The following is a 27244-nucleotide window of genomic DNA, read 5'->3' on the forward strand; positions in this document are numbered from 1 at the left end:
TCAAAACCTGTAACAATGATCGGCATTATATTGAAAACCTTATCTGTTTAAGTACGCCTTTCGCTGAATATACCTAATTATACCGAGGTTGTAACGCGTCCTTGTTTATCATTTTTATTTTTATTTTATTTTATTAGAAGACCAACAGCTTTAACAAACTATATAGACTTATAACTAGGATACAATCATGAAGCCAATAACAGGTCTCCCTAACAGATACAATTGAAAATATTACGGATTTGCTTAGGTACTAGGTTATAGTAGGTATTACACAATTGTGTGTGCGTCGACTGTGTGTGTGTGTGTGTGTGTGTGTGTGTGTGTGTGTATGCGTGTGTGTGTGTGTGTGTGTATGCGTGCGTGTGTGTGTGTTCACTCCTCCACTTGATTGTTATTAATTTTTATCGCAATTGCAGCTTTAAACGATTTTTTATTTTTGTGCACAAATGGATCAATATCGCAAAACTGATTGTTGTACGTTTTTGAAATTCTATATAATTCCTGCCATAATTAGTATGATAGTTAGGTAAACTAAGAAGACGTTGGTGCCTAGTATTTACTTTAGGTGTGAAGTATTTGATCTCAGCTATAAGGTTAGTACAATCTAAATCACCTTTGACAATATCAAATAGTAAACCCATATCGAGCAATACCCTCCTATCCTCTAGGCTCATTATATTGTACCGCTTGCAACTAATCTTATAACTTATGGATGGCTGTTTAGTACGGTAATTCAGGTATCGTAAGAACCTCTGTTGCAGTCTTTCAATTCGTGATTTGTAGGTAAATCATGATTAAACTAATTAAGCCTTGTACTGGTAAAGCCCTTGCTACACGGTCGCCGACAAGCCTTCTAACCGTCTGACCTTGGTCTGTCCTTGGTCAGTTTTGGTCAAATTTTGTTGGAAACAACTGTCTACACGGTCCGGGACGGACCAAGGCCACGCGGTCTGAAGGCTTGTCGGCGACCGTGTAGCAAGGGCTTAAGCTAGAAACCCAAAAACTAATCATAGCCTCCATCTTTCCAGCATCCCGTACACAGCGATCCACCGCGCGCAGCCGATGCGGCGCAACTTCCAGCTGACATACGTGACGGGGGAAGGCCACGAAGCCACGCTTCACGTCAAGATGGCCACCTCGGGGCAGGCGGGCGCGGTGTACCGCGCGGTCACCGAGCGGCACGCGTTCTACTGCTGCGAGACCGTTCGGAGTGACGTCACGGAGCAGTTCATTAGGGATCTGAAGGTGATTGTCTATTGTTTTATTTGAGGATTATTTGTATTTGATTGTCTATTGTTTTATTTGAGGAAAGCGTGAGGACGTGTGGCGATCAGGGTGGCAGTGACAGCTACACGCCTTCCACTACTGTGGATGATGAAATAACTGTTTCTTGATTCTCTAAGGGCCATTTGCACCATTCACTAGCCCGGGGTTAACCGGTTAAATCTGTTAGTTACCCCATGGTAACAGAAATTTATGAATTATAAATGTTATAAAGTTTTATATACTTGGACCAGTACCATTACTGGTAACAATGTGTCTCTATTGTTTTAATAATATGGTTATCGAAAAAGACAAGACGCGTGATGTTCAGGACCGCCGTGTCGATACAGACCAACGAGGTTTCTCGCTTCCACTATTATTACCCAGACTCGTAGGGACCAGGGACATTTAACACAGAGCTTTCTCTATGCTTCGGCTACACTTTAGATAGGTACGAATTTACTCAGAAGAATACACAGTAGCTTATTAGGAAGGGAACGTCTACCAATAGCTATTGAAAACATGGATACGATTTAAACAGGATTTATGGACACCATAAACTTCCAATAACAAAGCCATAATTCATGCGTTTACGATACATTTGTATTAATTTACGAGTAACTTACAGTAAAATATTGAGTAAGGTCGCTTGAAACGTGATGTTTTTTCGCGCAATACGAGAAATTCACGCTTCCAGTAACTGATAGCTCCCTGTTGAGACGTTTGTGGAAATGTCAAATTAACAGGCGAAAAACACCACTATTACAGTTGTAAATATGGGCGATATCTCCTTGCAAGTTTATTCGGAAAATTTTGCGTGAGAACAACTCAAATGTTTACTTACTCGTATCTTCACGTGATTGCTTTTGATCTGTCTTTAATTTGGTATGATAACCATAATATTGATGTTATCTATTCATTACGATATATCTAGATCAAAATATAGTTTATCTACACACATGTCATTAGTGCTCTATAATCCGTCTATAATGCGTTCAGAAACCGAAGGAAATGACAAGCTTTATTACAACAAATTTTACTATGAGAACTTTCTTATCTGTGGTAGTAGTAAAATTTGTACTTTAATGTACATAACGTTATAGATTTTTGTAAGGTTATGTGTTTAAATTTGGAACTGCAGTTAAAACTCAAGTGGGTCTCCATTCTAGTATCCATAGATATTAAAACAGTTATCGATACGAAACATCAATTTAGTATGTTTTATTAATATAAACCGCACGATATTTGATCTCGAGTGACATGAGAATAGGAACTTCATTCTTTTGTCTAGGAATTAAAAAAAACTACGGATGTGTGACATGCGTGAAAAAAGTTTTCATTCACCGCCATTTGACGTACAGTTTCTCTTTTAGTTAGTTTTAAGTATGTGTTTAGATAAAGTAATGTATGTAACTATACATAATTAGGCATTAAAACACTCGTGTGATCCTATTAAGAAACTCACTAACGTTCGTTTCTTAAACCCACACTCGTATTTTAATCCCTCTCATTATGTAGCAGTCACATAAACTACTAATGTATTGTATAATAGGTACAACAACGGTTACAAATACAAAATAAGTAGTTATTACGCTGCTAATAAAATAAATTGTGAGAAAATGTCGTAACAATCTATTTAGCGTCTAAAATAGTCTAAATAGAAACGGAAGGAAGACAGAAACTTATAAATTATAAATGTTATAAAGTTTTATATACTTGGTCAACCAAATTTGGCAGTAAAAAAGGCGCGAAATTCAAATTTTCTATAGGACGATATCCCTTCGCGCCTACATTTTTCAAATTTGCCGCCTTTTTCTACTGCCAAGATTTGGTTGACCATCTATAACACTCAATTTTCCAATTAAAAGTCGTAAATAACTTTTTTGGAAGTTTAAAAGTATTTGGTGCGCATTATTTATTAGGGATACGGAAATGTCAAGCCGAAACGTATAATATGATATGTTAATTGAACGTAGGTAGGTATATTAAAATTCAATGATGCGAACTTTGCTTTCAATTGTTATTCGAAAAGACACACCTTCTTTTTACGATTGTTCTTTTCATGATAAATTAAAGAAAAAGTTAAATACATTGTATTAAATTAACAATACCTACGTGAAGGTATTGAATTTATTGACTCTTGTTTTTTTGTGCTGTTTCCTTTCGGATAAATAGTTATTCAGGTTGCCCTGTATTTTAAAGAAACACTTAGATATTTTTTAGTTTTGACCTCGTTTTATAAACTACCTTGTATGAGCTCGTCCGTTAAACATTTGTCTGTGGCATTACTGTAGGTATATACATAAGTCTATCTTGTTGGTGTAGTAATATCTTAAACAATATTAAACTCATTAGATGTTTTGCGATCGAATATCTCGTTTAAGGCTTCGTCACACAGGCGCGTTTTCCGGACGCGGCGTGAGCGGGGCGCGCCGCTTTTACATATAAAATGCTCACGCCGCGCCCGGGAAACGCGCCTGTGTGACGAAGCCTTAAGTGGCGCCCTATTTGAGCCGCCGACTCTCGAGTGACGCCGGTAGGGTCGTTCTTAACGTGAATTTTGTGTAAATCAGGTTTTAATATTAGTATTCTATTGTTTCAGGGCACAATAGCGTCCATATTCAACGACTCGACGACGCTAGGCCGCCGCTACGTGTTCGACATCCGGCGCACGTGCCGCGAGGTGCACGACGGCGCTCGCCGCGCCGCGCACGCCGCCGCCGCGCACGAGCCGCGCGCGCGCCGCCGCGACACCGGGACAGACAACAAGGTATACTGGGTCAACCAAATCTTGTCAGTAAATAGGAACAAAAAAAACTATACACATCCTTTTCTTTTGGGTGCTAGCATAGACTAGGAATCCTCTAGACTGAGTTTAGAGCAATTATTTCATGAAACCGATGCTGCCAAAAATACGGGGGTGCGGGGGGACGAGGTGAGCGAATCCCGTGCCGTGATTGGTCCGTTCAAAGACACGGACCAATCACGGCACGGGATTGACTCGAAGATGGAGTAAAACTACCGTATGAGTGGCAGAGGGGGTAGCGTTACTATGCTCAGTCTAGAGGATGTCTTGTCTGTGGGTGCTAGTTAGTAGTAAGTCAAAGATAATATGATTCTCTCTGTCTATGTTTGAAATCAAACAGACCTTTGACACACTATAACATCACTACTTTTAACGGCCACAACTAATTACCATTCCGATGTGGCACTGCTCAGAAAATTAAACATTTAATAATGTCAATACTGTCATCATCACAGGCCTTTGCGTCTATTGCAGACGATTTATGCATTGCTGTTTAGACAACGGTTTTGGTGACTGTCGAGGCCGATGCGTTTGCGGCACGACCTCCCACATTTTTGGCAGAAAATGCTCATGCCACCTGAGTTTCCAGTCCCGGTTCGCTTTCTACGACACCTTCTGCTGTCTAGATCTACCAACCTATCAATACTATCATCATCTTCCTCGCGTTTGTCGTGGCATTTTGCCACGGCTCATGGGAGCCTGGGGTCCGCTTGGCAACTAATCCCAGGAATTGGCGTAGGCACTAGTTTTTACGAAAGCGACTGCCATCTGACCTTCCAACCCAAAGGGTAACCTAGGCTTTATTGGGATTAGTCCGGTTTCCTCACGATGTTTTCCTTCACCGAAAAGCGACTGGTAAATATCAAATGATATTTCGTACATAAGTTCCGAAAAACTCAATTGGTACGAGCCGGGGTTTGAACCCGCGACCTCCGGATTGCAAGTCGCACGCTCTTACCGCTAGGCCACCAGCGCTTCCTTTTTGCGAAATATCATTGTTATATGTAGACAGATATATTGCTTAGACGCCTTAGACATAAGGATTGAAATCAGTCCAAATTTGTGCAGGAATGTAGGTATATATTCAAATTTCGTCAAGTGGACGTAAACTAGAGCTGGACGAAAACTAGCGCAATGACCCTATAAGTTTATATGAAAGGATATTCGTTAACGTTAAAACTAAATGCTAAACAAAAAAATAAATAATAGTAGTTTATGCAACAGTGATATAATAAGGGTTCTTAAAATTCAAGGGTCGAAGTTACAAAACGAGACGTAGTCGAGTTTTGTAAAAAAAGACCCGAGAATTTTAAGAACCAATTATGAGCTGTTGCATACATTACTTTTTCTATGACAGCTGCAGCAAAAAAAAAAAAAAAAAAAAAATTATTAAAAAAAAAGAGTTATTATTAAAAAAATAGTTATTATTTAAAAAAAATTGAGTTATTATTAAAAAAAAAAAAGAGTTATTATTAAAAAAAAAAAAGAGTTATTATTGTAAATGAAAACATACCTCTTTCAATCAAGATGATCGGAACTTGTATCTTTAAAAAACATAAAGCAGTTGTATTATACTCATAAGATGACTGCTAGCAGTCATCTTATGAGCCTATAGACAAAGCATTCAAATGACATTGCTTTAGATATCACTGTCAGTCATTTAATTGACACATTTAAGTGCTGGAGTAGAAAAAGGTATATTTTGTAATTGAAATACATTATTTTAAATACTGTAATTTGTATTTTGTATTTCAAATACCCGTCACCAAAGTAGTTTGTATTTTGTATTTCAAATACTTTTAAAAATGTATTTTGTAATTTGTATTTCAAATACGTGGAAGCCAGTATTTTGCCGAACCCTGACTATACCCAACCTCTTATACAGTGTGTAAATCAAATACGGGCAATAAATTAAACCAGATATAGAATTTACCCGTCTTATCATTAATTAAGATGTTTTTTTAAGTTACACTTAATTATGACCCCGTGATTAATTTTTTCCACATGTACCGAGCAGCAATGTACTGTAAACATTAAGAAACAGAAGATGATAATGACATTACGAGATACGAGCTTTTCATAGTAACTGCCAACAAGCGTTGACAGTTACTTTAAAAAGCTCGTATCCCGTAACGTGTGTGGTGTATTACATTGCGGGCCGAATTATTTTGTATGGTTAAAATTTTCAATGCATTTCTAAGTAAAATCTATCTCAATATACTTTTTAGGTCCTATGCTAACCACCGTTTAAATGTTCGCCCATATTGGATTTACACACTGTATAACTGTCGCTAACTTAACCCGTTCCTTGTCCACAGGAGTCCCGTGGCCGCTCTCGCAGCGGCGGCCCGACCCTCGCGTGCCGCGTGTGCATGGACAGCGCTATGGACACGCTGTTCCTGCCCTGCAGGCACGTGGTCTGCTGCCAGGAGTGCGCGCCCAGGTACATTTTTTCTCAGTTGAATACCTACTTTTTAGGGTTCCGTAGCCAAATGGCAAAAAACGGATATCCTTTTTGAAGTCTATGCGTTACCAACTGATATGTTTGAAGTAACAATACAAGTCAATTAAAAATAATCAGTTTTATGGCTATAAATCCCATTTTTGACTGGTATTGTTACTACTTGGCTTGGCACCGACTTCAAACATATCAGTTGGTAACGCATAGACTTCAAAAAGGATACCTAATATTTCATCCTTTTTGAAGTCGGTTTTATTTTTAGCAACAAAAATTAACAAAACCTCTCCATATTGTTACAGATGCGAAAGATGTCCGCTGTGCCGCGGCGAGATCGAAAAAACTATGCACATATTCCTGCCCATCGAGTACCAGAGTAGCGCCCTGCTCATCGACAAATGAGCATCGCATAACCGACATTTTGCTCAAAATGTGACGGTTGTCGATACCTGGCGTGCCTGCGTGTGCGTGTGTGTCTAGTCAGCGAGTGTGACAACCCCTTTGGGGTTGGGTTATTTGGTCCCTTATGAAGGAAAGTGGGATTGTATACAGTTAGTAAAGACTGGTGTTCGCGACCTAATGGTCTACAAAAGTGCATTTTTTTACCTACGATTAAGTTGGAATGTTCGGAATCCATGAGGAAACGTACTTAAGCTAACAATGTAACCTTAGTTTGTAAATGTCCCTTCGTTTTAGAAGGGTGAATTTAAATTAAAAAAAAAAGGAAAAATGTTCGAAAATCAGCAAAAACTCTGTAGAATTAACTATGTGATAACTGATTAGCAATAATTTCTTTATTATTTTCTGTTTTGCACTGACTGGGATTATATTTTGACTATGTTTGTATAAAAAATAAGAACTACCCTTTGCATTTTGTAAATTCTTGCCTTTATTGGACTGTACTTTGGATCTTTTAAATTTTCCTTACTTTAAAGTTAATTATGTAAGTTAATTAAAAACGTAAGACCCGTGGTCTGTAAGATTTAACAAATAAAAAGATATGAAAATAAACAATAATTATGTTAAAAATTCGATGTGGTTTTATTACAATATCAACCTAATTCTGATTTTAAGTAACATTAAAGTCTAACGCGTAAAGAGTGCGACACAACTGAAAAACAGTAGGAGTTTAGTTAGTGTCATAAAAGTTACACATACACATCGGCATGCAGTTCCCATACAAGATCGGGTTGCCGCCCGTCTGTACCGGCCCTTAGGACTACGGTCTACATTAGAGATGGCCGAATACCGAATATTCGGCATGTTGGATATGAAAGATGGCAGTGCGAGTGCGAGGTGAAGATGGACACCAGAGTGGCGCAGCACAGTCTCAAGGACTTAATTGCAGACGATAGAACGTAATAACATATACTAATCTATGGATAGAACCGTAGGCATTTCTTGGAATTTGCACAAAGTGCTGAAGGTAGCAGCGAGTGGCTCGACGGTTCTATAGCGCACTGCTACCTAACGAAGGCTAAACAAATAAACAAAAACGATGAGACCAAAACGCCAAATTCCGTGCGCCAATTTCTGGGTGCAAAGGATAACCGAACAGCCAAAATAGAAAGTGTTGTGCAGTGGAAGCGGACAGTGAGGATGCTAGATAATGATTACCCGTGGAACTCTGTGCGCCAAATTCCTCGCGCCAAATTCTGGATGCAAAGGAAACCGGACCTAAAATAAAAGTGTTCTGCAGTAAAACCGGACTGTGAGGATGCTGGACTTTGGTACTCGTGAACTCTGCGCGCCAGTTTTCGCGTGCCAAACTCCTCGCGCCAAATTCTGGGCGCCAAGGATAACCAGACGACTGAAACAAAAGTGCTATGAAGTGAACGGGACAGTGAGGATGCTAGACAGTGAGTACTCGTGAACTCCGCGTGCCAACTCCAGTGCGCCAAATTCCGTGCGCAAAATTCTGGGCGCAAAAGTAATAACCAGATAGTCAAAATAAAAGTGCTGTAGTGAAACCGGACTATGAGGATGTTAGATATTGGTACTGCAGTAGTCGGAATGGACAGCGGAAACTTTACAAATCGGTGCGCCAAATTCCAATTCCGTGCGCCAAATTCCGGGCTCCAAATTCAGTGCGCCAAATTCCGCGACGACGAAACCACCCGACGGTATAAAAGGAAGCTCTAGGGGGGGGGGGGGCTGTGTCCACATGAAGCACGGTAGCCGAGCGGTTGCTTGCGCCAAATTCATACGCCAAAATAAATACGTCAAACCAGATAGGATAAAAAGTGTGCGCCTAAACACCTAGCATATCGGCAAACAGTCTACGTGCGCCAATACCCCGCCCATGCGGATCGTGGCTGAAAAAGTCTTCATGTCAAACCTGCGTCGAACACCAGGCGGAAAACCCATGTAACAGCCCAGACTTCCAAAGGCCGAGATGGGGGATCCTGGAAAGAAGTTCACCTTAAAGAGTGCACCAACCTATGGTCAAAGATTTTTCCACGCGCCAAATAGACTGCGCCAAGATACAAAAACCCAGGAACAAGCAGATCCACTGCCTCCTCCGGAGAGGCCGTTTGTGGAACCAAGCCGTCCACTGGGGCACCACCTTGACCTATCCGAGGGGGAGGATTCAACCCGGGAGTCGGAGCGGGGGGATGAATACGAGGAGTGGTCGGATCGTGGGGAGCCGGAGCCGGAAGCCACGGCGATGTAGGTTTGGCACTCCGGAGATGGGAGCCTTCCTCCCGCAGCTCTGGCGCCCATTCTCGCGCTGCTCGGGCGAACTGGAGGGGGAGGTGCCGGAGGATGAACCCCCATACCCGCTCGATCTCACGCGCTGAAGACCCGCACACACTGAAGATCAATGAATGCTGATGGAGGATGATGACGCCTCTGCTCCTGCGGGCGGCGGCGATGAGTTCTGTGGTGCCGCAGAGCTGCCCCAGCTCGACTCTGGGTGCTGGACACCCGGCCCCCCGGAGAAGAAGTAGAGCGGACTAAGGGGGACTCGGGGACGGCTGCGGTGGGCGACCCGCTCCTGCGAACGTCGGCGCGGCGTACAGCGATATCACAGACGTCACAGAGCCATCTGAAGCGGCGCCGCAGGGCGCCTGCAGCCGCAGCTCGACGACCAGGGATGGCACTTCTGAACCAGATGAAACTGGAAGAAGCCCAGCCACTTCACCAGGGAGTGGGAGCGAACGCCAGAACGATATCCACAATAACACCAGAACGAATAATAGTTCAAATGTTAAATTGATGATCGATAGCGGTAGTCCAGTGCAAATTCTGTACGCGCCAAATTGCGACCAACCAAAAAGGCGCAAAGTGCTGCGCCAAATTGGTTAGATACAGTTTGGCGCACTAAATTAATTAGCTGGAATGCGCATGCGCAAATAATTGACCAATTGTTAATAGGAATAATAGTTCAAATGTTAAATTGATGATCGATAGCGGTAGTCCAGGGTAAATTCTGTACGCGCCAAATTATGACCAACCAAAAAGGCGCAAATGGCTGCGCCAAATTGGTTGGACACAATTTGGCGCACTAAATTAATTAGTTGAAATGCGCATGCACAAATAATTGTCCAATTGTTAATAGGAATAATACACTCGGCGTCACGGAAATCGCACACCCACGGATTTTTGTTTCAAGCCGTTATAAACCTTATGTTGTTGAAGGTAAAGTATGAGCGTGTGGGTTCATTTTAAAGAGAATTTAATCCTTCATTTAAAAACAATGCAAAAGTTCGTAAAAAGTAAAAAAAAAGCATATTTTTTAATAGGAAATAAAAATGGTATATTCATGCAAAAAAATCAACAAATTAAAACACAATAAAATCAACAAATATTGCAATACAAATGCTTAAAACTAAACTTAAAACCTAGTGTTGCCCCTTGTGGCCTTAATTACTGCCTCCATGTGAGCCTTCATGGACCTCACGAGAGTCACGATGTGCTCTTGAGGAATAGCATCCCACTCCTCAATGACGGCATCTCGAAGGTGTTCCAGGGGTCGCAGGTGCAGGATCACGTGACCGCGCCTTCCGTTTTAGCTGATCCCAAAGGTGTTTTATGGGATCCAGGTCCAGACTCCTTGCTGGCCACTGCATAACGGTGATCCCAACCTGATCAAGGTGGTCCCGAACAATCAACGCTGTGTGGGAGCGGGCGTTATCCTGCATGAATGTGAACCCAGGACCGACAAATTCGGCGTATGGAACCACATGATCCTCCAGGATCTCTGTGATGTACCGATGAGCAGTCATGGATTTCTGGCCTCGACCACCACCGGTGCCGGAAACACAAACGAGCTCGGTTTTGCCGGCGAGGGAAATGCCACCCCAAAACATACAGGATCCTCCTCCGTATCCGACGGTTTCTTCAAGACAGGTCTGTGAATAACATTTCCCTTGCCTCCTGTACCCTCTTCTGCGCCTATCGTTGCAGAAAAGACACACCCTGGTCTCACCGGAGAAGAGGATATCCTTTCATTGGTCGACCGTCCAATCCTTGTGTTCGCGAGCAAATTAACGTCTGATTCGCCGAAGCTCTGCCGTCAATTTGGGACCCGTAGCCGCTCTATGGGGCATGATCTTCTTCTCCCGCAACCTTCTCCTTACTGTAGAGACGCTCACCACCGTTCTCCGAACTGCTGGTCGCTCCTGCTGCAGCTGGACAGCGTCGGAGAAACAGTCCCGCAAACACGTCGACACAATAAAGCGGTCGTATCTCTCGGAAGTGCAGCGTTGTCCTCGGGGTCCAGGCTTCCTGGTGAAGTTTCTAGTCCTCTGGAATCGCTGAACTGCTCGTAGAACTCGGAAACGGCTTATGTTGAGCTGCCGAGCAACCGCAGACTGCGTCATTCCTAAATCCACCAGGGCTACTGCTTGAGCTGCTACTGCTTCCGTGGTATCCATTTTCTTGGAGTGTCTTCTTTCTCCAGCTGTTCCGGGATGACCCCTGTGAACTCTGGATGCCGAATGACCCATATCACACTTTTACCCCCCCCTTTTAAACCTATCCAAGGTAACGCAACTAGCGACCCTTACAACGCGTATTCTAGGTGTTCTTTCAGAACGGCATAATTTCGTGATTATTATTATTTTTTCCGATTTCCGATTTTATTCATGTTTTAAAGCTTATTAATTGTGCTTTTAAATGATATTAATATTGATAGGGTATAATACATATGATAAGAGCTATATTCGTTTGAAACAAAAATCAGTGGGTGTGCGATTTCCGTGACGCCGAGTGTAGTTCAAATGTTAAATTGAAGACGGATAGTGGTAGTCTAGTGTAAATTGTGTACGCGCCAAATTGTGACCAACAAAAAAAGGCGCAAAGTGCTGCGCAAAATTGGTTGGACACAGTTTGGCGCATTAAATTAATAGGATAAGGTGCACAATGCGCCACTATATAGACATAAGGTAAGTTAAGAACCCAAATGATAGAAAAAGGGAAAAAGAAAAGAAATAGATATTGAATTATAAATTAATAATAAAGAAGGGAAAAAAAATCGGCATGAGATGCGAACATTGCGAGTCACAAGTGTTATAATTATGTTCGTATAATGTTTTCCTTCGTCCATTTAAAAGTATAAAATATTGTCTATGGCTTTCCTTAGTATTGCCAGGTCAATAAAAACTTCTTAATGTTAGGGTAAACGTTCAAGCCGGTAGGTTTAAGCCAGGCGAGCTGCCTGCTCCGACTCAAATGAGACCTTAACGTTACCCAAAACATAACGACTAGTTAACTGCAATTGCTTCAATTAAGTACTTCTTGGTATCGTTATATTATTTCAAAGAGTAGTATAATATGTATTATTTATTATTTACTGTGTCACCAAATTGTTAATGTATCTAGTATCATTTAATGTATTGACCTCTTGATCCCTTGAGTCGTTTTATCCGGCTTCGTCAGGGTCCTACGCCACACAGGTACATTTTTGTTCAACAGTGGTCAGATGCTAAATTAAGCGAAAGTGGGGGAGACAAGACGAGATGAATAGTATTTTGACAATTTAGGCTCTAAAAACAAAGGAGTCTTATTCAAACTTCAAACTTCAACATTTATTCAGCAAATAGGCCACAAGGGCACTTTTACACGTCAACATTGAATTTACATACAAGCAAAAAAATTATAATAATACATCAACAATTATAAAATACAATTGCAACTACCAAATCAAACTAACGTAATACAATTACTTACAGTCGAATGTCGAATTACATAAAAAAAAACTATAATAATAATATTAAAATAAAAACAGATACATGGAAAAAAAATCTAAACTTATTTAGAGATGTAAATGTCTCTTAAGTGTCAGAACTAAAAGATAACATAGTTTATCAAATTATCCTTAGAGATGTATAGGGTCTCCAAGAGTCAGAATCTTGTATGATTAACACATTCATTATTTTATCTAATACCTACAGTTTTGTATCATCCTTGTAGGGAGGGGGTGATTTTTGTCTACTACACTTAACAGACTAATATAGGTGCTAGAAAATGTAGAGGATTTGGATCAACACGGATTAGACACCTTAATGCCACGCTTGTATTTGGAGCACTATCACTTAACGTATTTTTAATGGCGCCACACGGAAGCTCTGGAGCACCTCGACGGGTTTGGTTAGGCAAGGATAAATAATTATAGCCTGGCAAACACAACTTCAATCAAAGTCAGTAAGAACTAGGCAAATGATACCTACTCATCCCTTTCTTTTGGGGACAGTATGATGCGCACCGCACCGCGACCTTGGTGCGATCAAAATATCTTTTTCTCGCTCTACTTATAGCTGCGTCCTTAACGCAAGTACGGCGACCACCTTACACAGTATCGATAAGTACGCCGCTCAGTAGTCTGTTATGGCTTTTAAACTCTAATTATATAAAGTCTAAACATTTCGAGTTGAAAAATGTCACAAAATGAAAAAATCGGGAGAAATAAAACTAAACTGGCAACATTTATTTTCCATTCCATTTTGCACGAACGCAAGATGGCTGCCAATTTATGTGAATGCAAGGACAAGTAGTTTAGTGATATTTTCAACTAGTGTGATAATACACTACAAATGTGATTTTAGCGTTATAAATATATTATTAATATAGTGTTAGCGCTCAGTTAATGTTTTTGTGCAATTTTTTATAAGTTATATTTGTTAAATCGTGTGTGCAATATTGCGTTGGATTTGTGGCATTTATAATGTTCTGTGTTGATTCGTGATTATTTATGCAGTGACAGCCCTTTTGGACTGATATGATGCTTATTATTGGATGATACAGGGAGTTCCACGTAAGTACTAACAGTTTTATACTTTGTAAATCTTTTGATGTTTGTCGAACAGTTTCGTCAGTAACCTAATTGACTATATCGGGGTTTTAAGTTTATAGTGGCGTGGTGGCGCCGGGCTGCCGGCTGCCTAGCAGCTGTTAAGTTATCGAAGACGCCAGCCGGAAGCTGGGCTGGCATAAAACTTAGTAACCCTAGAATGTTCTGTTCAAACTTAACTCGAAAGTTTAGTTATCTAGGAACAGATGTTTTAGTTCTTTGTTTGACAAGTGATTATGACTCTTTGCAAGCGTCACGAACTCCTCATATGTTGTTTGCTGGCTTGCTAAAGAGTGTTGTTCCGTTTTTAAGGCTGAACCGGCCGGGTGGGTCAATCGATGTGGCTGCCGACTGCCGATCTCGGGTCAGAGCCGAGCTCGTAATGTCGTTAGTTGTTACTGAAGTTTTTTCATCCATAAACAACTATTCTATTTACTGAATACGCAGTTTATCTGACTTAGGTGGAGGTTATCATAAATTTAAATGTTATGTATTAAACATTGATCTTTGCTCTGTTTATTGTACCCATTTTAGAAACTAGTATGATTTGTACGTTAGAATTCCATCATAAAATCCTGATCACAAAAGATATTGCACTTCAACTTCATTAAAAATGTTTAGAAATGTCAGGAAATCAAATATTTAGTCATAATTCACATCTTATAACATGACAGTTTTATATATGTTATCCCAAAAATGCACATTAAATCTATTTTTACAACTTTCTTGAGTTGAAATTACTTCAGCCAAAGTGGTTTATAAAACAGTACACCCTTAAGACAAGGAATGCTGTACAATACAGTGCAGCCCATAAAATGCATTTATTTTTGCTTCATGAATTTCTTAACATTTAAAAAATGTACAGCTTTCATGAAGAGTTACCGTTACATAAAAACAGCAATTAGCAAAAGGCAGGTGTTAACAATTTCTCAAGATCTTTCCCAACCTATGTTTAATTGATAAGTTATTCACTGGATGCATTTAATGTTCTTGTTTTTGTCTTCTCATTTAAGGTAAGTGTAGTTGGGGAAATATCTACTGAAGGATACTGTTTATACCCCTATGTCCTGATGTCCTTTTAAAAGAACAAAATCAAATCAAATTTTGAACTGTAATGGAAGAAATGAAGGTGCCAAATTCAAAACTGCAAAAATGACTACGAGACTTAGGAGGTTATAGTCGTGCCCTCTCTCCTCTGTGTTGTGCTAACTCATTGGTTCTAAACCTGAGGGAATTACTCCCAAGGAGCTGGTACCATCGCCCACACTCTTAACTGTCCATCGGTGGACCTTGTGCCTTTTGTAATAAGGTCCACAAATGGACAGTTAAGAGTGTTGCTGTTTGAACCATAAATGAATTTCTATAGGCCTGTATTGATTTATAAAAAATATTTTAAACTGAAGGATAATATCAGTCTCTTACAGTCCCTACTAGATGCTGACGTACTGTACTGGTGTGTCCAAAAAAACATAAAAAGTCTTAGTTTTTGTTTTATTTCCTATTTCATTATTAAAACTATTTCAATACAATATGTTTTCCAATAAACAAGCACATGGTTCACTAAATAGTACACAGGACTTTCCTTGTGGTGTCTAGGTCGTGTGGTAATATAATGACTAAATAAGTAAACTTACGTATAAATACTCTCTTTTCAATTTACATATTTTTATTATTAGTGTCTAGTTGTCGTCATCATCATCATCTTCCTCGTGTTGTCCCGGCATTTTGCCACAGCTCATGGCATTGTATCAATTTAAATTTCAATTTATCAACACACATAAAAGCACTTACCTTAAGCCATTCTAACCCATTTAGTGGAAAAAACTAAACTGTTAAGAACTACAGCAGGGAATACTCCCTGTTCCGATGTGGGTAAATCTATTTTGTTTTAAACAGCCACTTAAAGGTTCCGTCACACAGACGCATTTTCCGGACGGGGCGTGAGCGGGGCGCACCGTTTTTACAATAAAACGCTCACACCCCGCTCACGCGCTGCCCGGAAAACGAGTCTGTGTGACGAAGCCTTTAGATTCAGACATGTTAATGGAAGAATTTACAATGTCAACAAGTCTAATGCTTAGCTAGGAACAGTTTGCATATAGCAAACCTAAAAACAGGTCTTTGTTTAATTGTTTATTCAATTTTTGGATCTTTGGCCTTTTGTGAATCGACAGGTTCAGTTGTCAAGTTGAAATCTTTGTCTAGCCGCAGGTTATTTATACAATACATATACATAAGGCTTCTATTGTGTGAGTTTAGAATAAATTCTAAAAGACCTGTCTTTGACTCACGCTTATACTCAATTTTAAAACTGCTAGGTAAAAATGCACCACAATTAGGGTTCCTTGCTGAAAGGGTGATATGTGAACCCTATTACTAAGCCTCCCTTGTCTGTATGTCTGTCAGCTTCATGTGTTATTTCTGTTGTTGCTGTGTCTGTATAAAAGTTGACATCTCATACTTGAACTATCTATTGGAATTAGTCCTGGTTGATATTAAATAGTTATTTATTATGACTTTTTTAACTGATATGATATAACATTGACGAGGAAACGGAAGCGGTCGCTAATTTGTAATTCTGTCATTAATGTCATTATACCTGACCTTTCCCAAGCAATTACCCAAATTGGAATAATTTAGAATAAATCTTTTTCAATGCGGCTGCGGCCGCGGCGCAGGATGCCGTCCCGGTCGGGCTTGTTAATGTTGCATCTGTTCAAAAACCGGCCAAGCGCGAGTCGAACTGGCGCCCCAAGGGTTCCGTACTCAATTTTTATTACCAATGTCGTTTTCATAGACAGACTTTGTCTTGACTCTAGGTTTTATGTATTTATGGTATTGGTAAAACCATGGGAAGGGGGAAGAATTTTTTAATTTGTTATTCCTTTGACTGTTTGTTGCTTTAGCGGCCATAGAAATATGATAATATAATATGAATGCTCAAACAACCAGCGGAGGTGTAATATACTAGAGCTATCCCTCTAGTATATTTTTATAAGTATACATATTCACACTTTGGATATTATGGGATTCTAAAAACGAAATTTATATCTTTTCTTTACCTTTGTAATGTCTCAAACTATATCCCTGTAGTTTAATTTCCTTACAACATACAGCTAAACTGCAAACAGTCAGTACCTATCAGAGGATTCACCAAAAATACCCTTCACAATAAAAGTTTAATAAATCAAATTAAACTTGTATGGCATTTTTTTTGGCGCACGTGGCCTATCCCTTTTACACGACCCCATGAATCAATTTAGTGTTATCAATGATGTATAACGAAGGTAAAGCCATAATAAAGGGGTGATTAAACATCAAAACGAGCCAGGTGTCTGGCAGGTGAGAACACTCCTTTACCCATTACCTTTAATTGACACATTTTAAACCTTATGCCATCAAGATAAAGCTTACCAATGGTCAGGGTGTGTTGCTCTGGTAGGGTATGTTTCATGTTTGACACGAGTTTTAGTTAATAAAAAATATAGGGCGGAATGCCAGTAAATTGTGGTTAGTACTTTCATACTGATAATGAAGTTTATCGTATACTTGGCAACTGCGAGCTTTAGGTTGACACTTGACACAGCGGGAAGGTAGACGTTCCCGATACGATGTCGGGTTGTTAAATATACGGTAAACTTTAACCATCACAACAAAAACTATACACAATCTAGCTACACGACTCATATCATTTTTAGGGTTCCGTACCCAAAGGGTAAAAACGGGACCCTATTACTAAGACTCCGCTGCTCGTCCGTCCGTCCGTCCGTCCGTCTGTCCGTCCGTCCGTCCGTCCGTCCGTCCGTCTGTCACCAGGCTGTATCTCACGAACCGTCATAGCTAGACAGTTGAAATTTTCACAGATGATGTATTTTTGTTGCCGCTATAACAACAAATACTAAAAACAGAATAAAATAAAGATTTAAGTGGGGCTCCCATACAACAAACGTGATTTTTGACCGAAGTTAAGCAACGTCGGGCGGGGTCAGTACTTGGATGGGTGACCGTTTTTTGCTTGTTTTGCTCTATTTTTTGTTGATGGTGCGGAACCCTCCGTGCGCGAGTTCGACTCGCACTTGGCCGGTTTTTTTTTAGCCCTTAACCACTGACGGACGAATGTGGTACTCGTTGTACGTACGTATACGTACGCGTCGTCAAAGTCGTTATGATGTTTCGTTAACACATTCAGTGCCGAAAACCCGACTACCGGGTATTTTATGATTTCGTTCCCAGGCCGGACGACCGGATACCTAGTCGGGATCCTGGTACTACAGCTTTATATGACGAAATTTCTGTGGCCTGGCGCGGGTGTCATGTTTGGATGGGTGGCAATGAATGTGTGTTCATAATTGGGTACCGTAAAACACGTCAGTGGTTAAGGCTGTTAAGAGTTAGTCTTACTCCAGTCAGATTAAGAATAACGAAGCGTGTGGAAAAAGTCAGCATATAACCGTGAATCGGATGCACCTGCATACTCAGTCGACTTTTTTTGCTCGCCCTTTCTTTATCTAGGATAGCCGTGGGAAGGCAAACTATCTCTATCATGCATGTAGGTGTATCACTTTTTATCGCCACGTTGGTGGCAGAAAAACGTACAGCCCGCAGTAGCATATGAATGCGAACAGATCACTCTTGTTCATTTTACTAATTTAAAGGTTCCGTCACACAGGCGCGTTTTCCGGGCGGGGCGTGAGCGTTTTATATGTACAAGCGGCGCGCCGCGCTCACGCCCTGCCTGGAAAACGCGCCTTTGTGACGAAGCCTTTACTCTATGCTAGTTGCTAAACACTAAACAGCAAGCAACACTCTGAAGACTAAGGCTCTTATAGGAGACGTCCACACAGACGTCAGAGAATAACATAGGTATTAAATCGATTTACAAACCTTGATCTGAAATCCTATAAAAATTACCAGATTAATAATTACGACATTGCGTCCTATTGCTGTTTCTGTCAAAGTAACTAGTATTTCAACAATACAGGTTTATGGAGGGTTATCTGATAAAATAAACGGCTTATAGTTATAAAAGTCGATATAACGCACCCTGTTTGGCAGCCGCGCCTATCCCATTATGCGTTCATAGTGTTGATACAGTGTTATGCATGTTTCGCGTGTCATTTGATTCGCATATCCGCTAATAAGCTCATGTATCGTGATACAATTCGCCACATTATCCCACCTTCAAAATGTATTAACAACCTTTACACTACACGATAAGCGTAACAATATAGTCGTTAGATTCTATAGGATAGCGCTCAAAATTGTTTGCCTTTTTTTGGCTTGACCGTATCGCTTTAGTCCTTTTATATTGGGAGATATAGATATGATGTATTGGGTTCGCGGTGCGGGCGATTCATCAAAAGCCGACACTGACGGATTACCAGACGATGCCGTGGTACCGTTGTGTTGCGGCGATGATGATTGCGACGTAATGGGTGCGATCGCGTTGAAAGCGGTACATCAGGCTTACCGCCAACATCGAAAAATCGCAAATCGTTACTTGCCTACTACGCTCGAATATGCAAAAGAGACAGAGAGCAATGCTCACGCTGGCGGAGGCCCTCTGTTGCGTATGATATTACAAGCACGCGACGCAAGTGATATGGCAGTTGATACCTATATAATTCCAAATATTACAACCGGTGTTTGAGCGTGCAGTTAGAGGAGCCGAGCCTGCATGACGCACCTGGTGTGGTTCGCCCTTACTCTGTTTTAGCCATAATGTAGCATGTTATACAATTAATAGTTATAGTCCCGGCCTTTGTTTGTTTATCAACATTCCTATGACTACATTAATTGCATCAAAGTCGCTGCATATACAACTGATTTCACTTTGGGCATGAGCTGTCCCGTACAAACGCATTTTGTTTCGTAGTTTAGGTACATTTTTTCAACGTTTCAAGTCGATGATCCTTTTACTGAGCATTTTTTACATCCATTGTGACAGAAAATTGGCATTTGTATGGGACTAAGGTAGATAATTTCGTGGAATGCACGTGGAACAACTTTACACTTAAGGCTTCGTCACACAGGCGCGTTTTCCGGGCGGCGCGTGAGCGGGGCGCGCCGCTTTTACATATAAAACGCTCACGCCCCGCTCACGCGCCGCCCGGAAAACGCGCCTGTGTGACGAAGCCTTTAAGCTCTGGTTGCCTAGGATAGCGATGCTATCCATACAAAATACTACTACATCCATATTTAACCGTATTAAAATGTTCAAGGAGACGGCCGCTATATGACGGCACCGCTATCCTAGGAAAACAGGGCTTTACCGCGACTCAGTGCTAAATAGTCAATATGTCAGCGTTTCTTGGGGTTAGCCGAATTAGTATAAATCATGGCACCTACAAATTAGACCTCTAAGCTCGACCGATATATTGCGTCCCATTATCATATTCCGATCATTACCAGCTAACAAGCCGCGACGCTAATGACCATCAAACGCCCGTATATCAGCCATTACTCAGCTATCTTATTGTGTTAGTGAGGCTATTTATTACCTATGCTATATGTATTGACAGCGTTTACGAAATGATTAAGTTTTAAAATGGCGCTGACAACTGTTATTCTGCAAAGAAACAACAAAGTTGCCGTATATTCCGTCATAAATCTAAATGTAGCGTTCGTATCTTATTCTTTTAGTAGGTTTAAGAAAAGCAATTACATAATTACATAATATAATAAATTGAAATTGTTTTAAAGTTCTTGTGGTTGTTCCAGCGTGGGGGATCTTATTTTTCCTCGATCGTGGTACAGGTATGCCTTTGCTTGTATCAGAAGCTTCTGATTCTCTGTACAAACGAAGAAATGCATAAACTCCCATTAATAAAGGCTTCGTCACACAGGCGCGTTTTCCGGGCGGCGCGTGAGCGGGGCGCGCCGCTTTTACATACAATACGATCAGGCCCCGCCCGGAAAACGCGCATGTGTAAAGAAACCTTAAGTCGTTATTACGTTTTCTTTAAGTTTATGAATTGTCAGTGTTGTAAATGGTATTCGTTTACTTTTAACTTGCAGCGCAGCGATATAATACTTGTTAGCCTTTACGGCTTTCTCCCATTTAGCTTTCTGTTTGGCCTCACTGCTCCAAACATTTCCCTGCCCATTCTCAGGTCTTCCAAGACGTCTTTCAAAAGGTCTTTCCTGTTGCGAGATTATATTCTGTCAGTAATACTAGACGTGGCACACTCCGCGATTTCGTCGCGTCGCTACAAATATATGCGGCCCACACCAATTGTGGTGTCTAGCAGTAGTAATTGCCGCGCAACGCTACGGAACGGACGCCTGCTCGCGCTTGCGCTCATATCTCTCGTAATAGACGCATTTTGTTAGAGAGTGGACCTTCTGGACCTGGTACTATTATTTATTCTGTGGTAATACCTAAATATAGCACTAAAGTTAGGTATTCTTAGACAACAGCCTATAAATCTGAGCCGCGGCCCCATTTCGCATCGTAGCGGCGAATCGAATTCATTATTCAGTGAAGCCGATATGGGCCGGGTCAATTCGAGCCGATGGATGCTGGGCTGCCCGTTTGTTTTTTGAAATATACCATCGCCCACACTGTTAACTGTCCATCGGTAAACCTTATTACAAGAGGCATAGAGTCCACCGATGGATAGTTAAGAGTGTTGCTGTTTGTACTGAAAATATACTCGCCTGCAAGTCGTGAAAGTCTTCAAAGTGAATCCTGGCGCCTATTTCACAATACTGACGATTGACACCTGAGACTGACAATTTTTTGTATAGGTAGGTCACTGACTTAATATAAAAGAAATAGACACACAAAGCAGAACAAAAACGTCAACAAATGTGGATCCCAATGACGTTTCGCACCATTTGCATTGATGATAAAAACGCTTACCTAAATTTTGAGTCATGATAAATGTTTCGTACAGAAAAGAGCTTAATGTCGTAAGCATTAAGTGTCAAATTTGCAAACATAAGTACCAAAACTGTTAACAAATTTAGTCCGATGGCACTAAACGTAACGTATTTACGTCAAACAACGTCAAACGAGAATAATGAACGAATGGAGTTACTTTGCTACACTTTAATATGTATTACTGTTAGGGCTTGCAAATATTCGAAACTTTCAGATATTCGAATATTCGACATTTTCTGACGACGTATTCGAATATTCGAATAATTATTCGAATATTATAAAAAATATGAAGAGGAACGAGAAATCGGTTTATTATCGTTTTATTCAAAAGCTTTTTTCACATATTGCTAAAACTAAGGATATTTGGCAGAAATCCACTTAATTGACTAGATTTTATCATCCTACTATTTATAAGATGCCCACATTTATAAAAACAAGTAAAACGCCAAAATTAGACGTATTTAATATTTCTAGATAAAGCTTATTATAAATGCGTCGTTGCGTGAAATAATATAACTTTAACCATCCAAACACCTAGGTATGTAAGATATTTTTTTAGTAGGTAATTATTTTCCGATTTAAATTAACTTGTAATCACACAGAGGCCTGTAAAAAGGCCTTTAATTTCATTGTATTTTGAATCTTTATTGACTTTATTTGTTTTGGCAAGTTTTTATTCCTAATGGTCGGCTAATTATATAATATTGGAATATTTAAGGGAAAAAGTTAGTTGAGTACTGGGTGGATTATTCGTCAGCTAAAGGTGCATGGTTAGATTACCAAGTTGGGCAGGTTTGGTATGATTAAATTTGAGAATTGCGATAAGTGGCAAGGTTTAGACTTCAAAAATTCGCTTAACGTACGCTTGTACTGAATAAACAGAATGACCCTTTAACTTAAAACTTACGCACCGTAAAAATAACATACTTTTTGATTTCGTTTTCTTTCAAATTGAGTTAGGTTTCACTGTATTCACGAAGTCTATCGAGAGGAATACAGTAAAAATATTATTTCCTTCGTATTTGGGTACCTACCGTTCCTCATTCACTGTAAATACCCGTAATACACACAGAAACTGTAACTACAGCGGATGACATAGATTTTTTTATAGTAATAAAAAATATTCGAATATTCGAAACCTGAGCGGCCGAATATTCGAATATCAAAACAGGTCGAATATTCGACAAATTCGAATATTCGAATATTCGAATTGCAAGCCCTAATTACTGTACAGGAAAACCAATTGAAGTAATAAATATAACAAATTTAATTTAATCGGGAGCTCAAATAAAATTAATTCGTGGTTCAAATTCAAACAAATTAAATTTTTAATTCGTATACGTCTTTAAATACTAATTTCCTTAAAATAAATTCTACTTATTAAATAACTGTGTATTTAAGATCTACATTTACTCATAGCATAGCGTAGACTTGTATGGCAGGCGCTTAGGGCACAACACCTGCCTGAAATTTACATACAACTTGTACAGGATATGTATCACAATTCGTTCACGAGAGTGAAAAGCCCAGCAGGCCTCAGCGAAGCGTTCGAGGTAGGAGTAGGAGTTCACCAAGGTTCGGCAATTAGTCCGCTACTCTTCAACCTGATCATGGATCTTATAACCAAAGAAATCCAAGCCCCATTGCCGATGAATCTCCTGTACGCGGACGACATAGTACTCATGGCTAACACAGCAAGCGAACTGCAGGATACTCTACATCTCTGGGTTAACGCCCTAGAACAAGCGGGTCTCAAAGTCAGTCGAACCAAAACTGAACACTTGCATTGCAGGTTCACTGGCAGAAACCAACAATCAACAGTCTGCTATCCCGACTTGAAACCGGTGCCAAAAGTTACACATTTCAAGTACCTGGGATCGGTTATCTCAGAAGATGGAAAGATAGAGGAAGATGTAGCGCACCGAGTAAATGTTGGCTGGCAAAAGTGGCGCACGCTGTCTGGAGTACTGTGTGACACTCGCATGCCCGTTCGAACTAAAGGAAAGGTCTACAAGATGGCTGTTAGACCAGCGCTACTATATGGATCGGAATGCTGGCATATCAAAGAAACCAACGTGCAGAAACTCCATACAGCCGAAATGAAGATGCTTAGGTGGTCCGGAGGGGTTACACGACTTGATAAAGTCAGAAACGAGTACATTCGCGGCAGCTTCAAGGTAGCCCCCATACCTGAAAAACTCACAGAAAACCGACTCAGATGGTACGGGCACGTGATGCGGAGAGGCGATGAGTACGTTGCCAAGAAAGCTCTGAACCTTGCGGAGAAAGAGAGAGGCAAGGGACGCCCGCCGACAACATGGTGGACCAGCATGGCCCAATTACTTAAGAAAAACGATTTACCCGACCCGACAACCCTCGACAGAGTCTCGTGGCGCAAAATAATTAGGAGAGCCGACCCCACTTAAAGTGGGGAGGAGCAAGGAAGAAGAAGAAGATTTACTCATAGCACGGGTGCACGGGGACATTTAGGTACTGATTGGATTTTTTTTATAAAGTCTACCTATACTTTATAAAAAAAATCCTGTGGTTGTCACTGTGTTCAGACAGATTTAGCATTTACAGTTAGTCAATATAAGCCCTTATTGGTGGTGTATATGTCGGAAACAGGGAAATGGGCCGAACACACAAGAGCCGTTTTGCCTTGTTTAAAACTGCATCACCCCTATCTCTTGCTATAATTAAATAGCAGTCCACTTTGCACGTCGCATAGGTTTTCTTGGAAATCTTGAATTTAAACATCATATTATTCCTTATGAATTCCATATAAAAATATAAAAAAATATTGACCTCACATCGACTCATTCGATTTTTGTTCCTTGACATCCCTTCTTTGGTACTAACAAATTAATTTATTCAAAACCATAAAATTACCACCAGATTACATAAATTATGTAATGCTATCCAAAGAACTAACCGAAAGAAATAGATTCCATCCTTTTTCCTTGTTTTATCATTGTTATTTTTACATATTTTAACGGCACATTTCGTAATTGTTGACAACTTCACATTTGAGCGTTTCAAACAAGACTAAACGAAAAAGTGATGCGTGATCTGTTTTGACATTACTTTTGTGGGGCCATTTTTGGCGGCTGATTGGGTATCCAGTTCTTTATACTATATCAATGAGGTAGGTACGAGGGGCGTTCAAAATATTCTCGGTATTGATATCTTACGACCTCTTCTAAAATTTCTTTCGTTACTGGCCGCTAAGGTTTATTCATTGACATTAAAAAAAAGTATAATTCGAACCGAGATAGTCTTTTGTTTTTCTGCAATTGCTGAACAAACATGAACATCATGTGCGAATTGACAATGTTAACTAAATTAGAACATCGATGCGTGATAAAATTCTTGACAAAACAGGGTAAAAATCAAAAAACCATAAAAGAGGAAATGGATTGTGTTTACCGTGAGTCTGCTCCTTCTTTATCTACCATTCAAAAGTGGTCAAGCGAGTTTAAACGCGGAAGGGAGAGTATTGAAGATGACCCTAGACCTGGCCGGCCTGTAGTAGCTACTTCACAAGAAAATATTGATAAAGTGGAAAAACTTATATTGGAAGATGGTCGAGTGAAGGTAAAATCTATAGCACAAGTAACCAATCTCTCTATTGGTACCGTACATGATATTATACATGACCATCTTAATATGTCAAAAGTAAGTGCAAGATGGGTTCCGCGAATGCTGACTCGGCTTCAAAAAGACATGCGTGTAGCTTGTTGTTCCGATTTTATTGACCTGTGCGGTGAAAATCCTGATGAGGTGCTGCAAAGAATAGTTACTGGAGATGAAACCTGGGTTCATCATTATGACCCAGAGAGTAAACAAGAGTCCATGCAGTGGCACATTAAGGGTTCAGCTCATCCCAAGAAGTTCAAGGTCATCCCTTCAGCTGGCAAGGTCATGGCCACGATATTTTGGGATTGTGAAGGAGTATTACTAATCGATTATAAAGAAAAAGGTGTAAATATCACAGGACAGTACTACGCTAACATTCTACGTCAATTAAAGGATGTAATTAAAGAAAAGAGGCGAGGAAAGTTAACCAAAGGTATTCTGCTTCTGCATGACAACGCCCCCGTCCATACTGCTCATATTGCCAAGGCAGCTATTGTTGAATGTGGGTTTAAAACTGTTACTCACCCACCGTATAGTCCGGACTTAGCCCCCAGCGACTTCTTTTTGCTCCCCAATCTTAAAAAGGATCTGCGTGGAAATAAATTTTCTGACGATGAAGCATTGAAGGCGGCAGTGGAGGAGCATTTTTACACGAAAGATAAAAAATATTTTTACGAGGGATTAAAAAAAATAATTGATCGATCTTTTAAGTGTATGAACATAGGGGGGGAGTATATTGAAAAATAAAAATATCAAACTTTTCGTACTTGTTTGTTTTCATTCTCATACCGAGAATATTTTGAACACCCCTCGTACGTGAGCCATACTGAAAGTTTCTGGATTCTGATATATGAGACGACATATTTTTTCCAAGTGGCCAGTCCAGGAATTTTAAGTATTTTTGGGACGCTAATTGTGGACGTGACGGTACAATCAAAGAATTTAATTTCCGTACCATTTCGTACATTGTCACTGTGACAAGGTACGAAATGTGAAATTCGAACGGACGGACGTCATACCATACTATACAAACCTTTTGTATTGTAACAAAAGTCCAGATGATGTCGGAACATGATTAGTATTAGGATAGAAATAAAAAGCATTTTTTGCTGAAACCGAAAGTTCGGTTTTGCTCTAGTTTCGCCCGAAAACGAATCTTCGCCGAAACCGAAACCTCGGCCGGATATTACCAAAAATAGAGCTTTGGCTGAAACCGAACCGAACCAAACACATGATTATTTTGCCGACACTAGTAGGATAGCGTTATATCGGAGATACAGTGGAGTATAGAAGACAAAACCCCAATTATTATTTTCTGTGGACCGTACCTAATAATCAGTAATTTGCTACCAACTCGTAGTGGCACATTGTGTAGGTTGGCATTATACTGGATAAACTCGTAGGCTACAGCTGCGCTCGCGGGCTTAGGTCAACAGAACGGCCTGAAATAATAATGAAAGGCTCCCTTTATTGTGTAGTCTGAAGCCAGCTACTAATACTACTACTAAACTAGGAATTTCGCTTGCTATTTTCTATACAGGCTGAAAAAAACAAATTACAACAAATAAGTATTAGTTTTATTTATCCGATCCACCGTCGATTTTATTTCAGAATCTATTAGGTAATACCCAGGATTTGAGTCCACGACTTCTAACGCGACTCGCACTGTAAACAGTTAGGAGACGACCCTAGTTTCCTTCGCTTCTGGGGCCCGTTTCTCAAGAGCTTGTATCTTGTAACACAAGCGGATGTCACTTTTTGACAGCTTTTATTAGAAAGGGACTTCCACTTGTATTACAACTATTACAAGTTACAAGCTTTTGAGAAACGGGCCCCTGGTCACCCACCTTTACATGTAACGCGATACCAGGGGCCCTATTTCACCACGCTGAGAAGTTA

The 27244-nt window shown here is 40.3% G+C and overlaps 2 protein-coding genes across 2 annotated transcripts in view; both read left to right on the top strand.

Moving 5' to 3' along the window:
* Nucleotides 1-7555, top strand: part of LOC134657818 (E3 ubiquitin-protein ligase MYLIP) — a 37408-nt gene extending 29853 nt beyond the window's left edge. The window contains exons 3-6 of the mRNA XM_063513388.1: nt 1029-1245; nt 3866-4033; nt 6388-6512; nt 6830-7555. Of these exons, the coding sequence (XP_063369458.1) occupies nt 1029-1245; nt 3866-4033; nt 6388-6512; nt 6830-6929 (610 nt within the window). The 3' untranslated portion in view covers nt 6930-7555. The remainder of the gene's footprint in view (nt 1-1028; nt 1246-3865; nt 4034-6387; nt 6513-6829) is intronic.
* Nucleotides 7556-13484: 5929 nt separating this feature from the next.
* LOC134658163 (uncharacterized) overlaps nt 13485-27244 on the top strand; it is a 194064-nt gene continuing 180304 nt past the window's right edge. Inside the window, exon 1 of the mRNA XM_063513772.1 lies at nt 13485-13785. Within this exon, the coding sequence (XP_063369842.1) occupies nt 13767-13785 (19 nt within the window). The 5' untranslated portion in view covers nt 13485-13766. The remainder of the gene's footprint in view (nt 13786-27244) is intronic.

The sequence above is a fragment of the Cydia amplana genome, chromosome 21 (genome assembly GCF_948474715.1).
Source record: "Cydia amplana chromosome 21, ilCydAmpl1.1, whole genome shotgun sequence".
Classification (NCBI taxonomy): Eukaryota; Metazoa; Arthropoda; class Insecta; order Lepidoptera; family Tortricidae; genus Cydia; species Cydia amplana.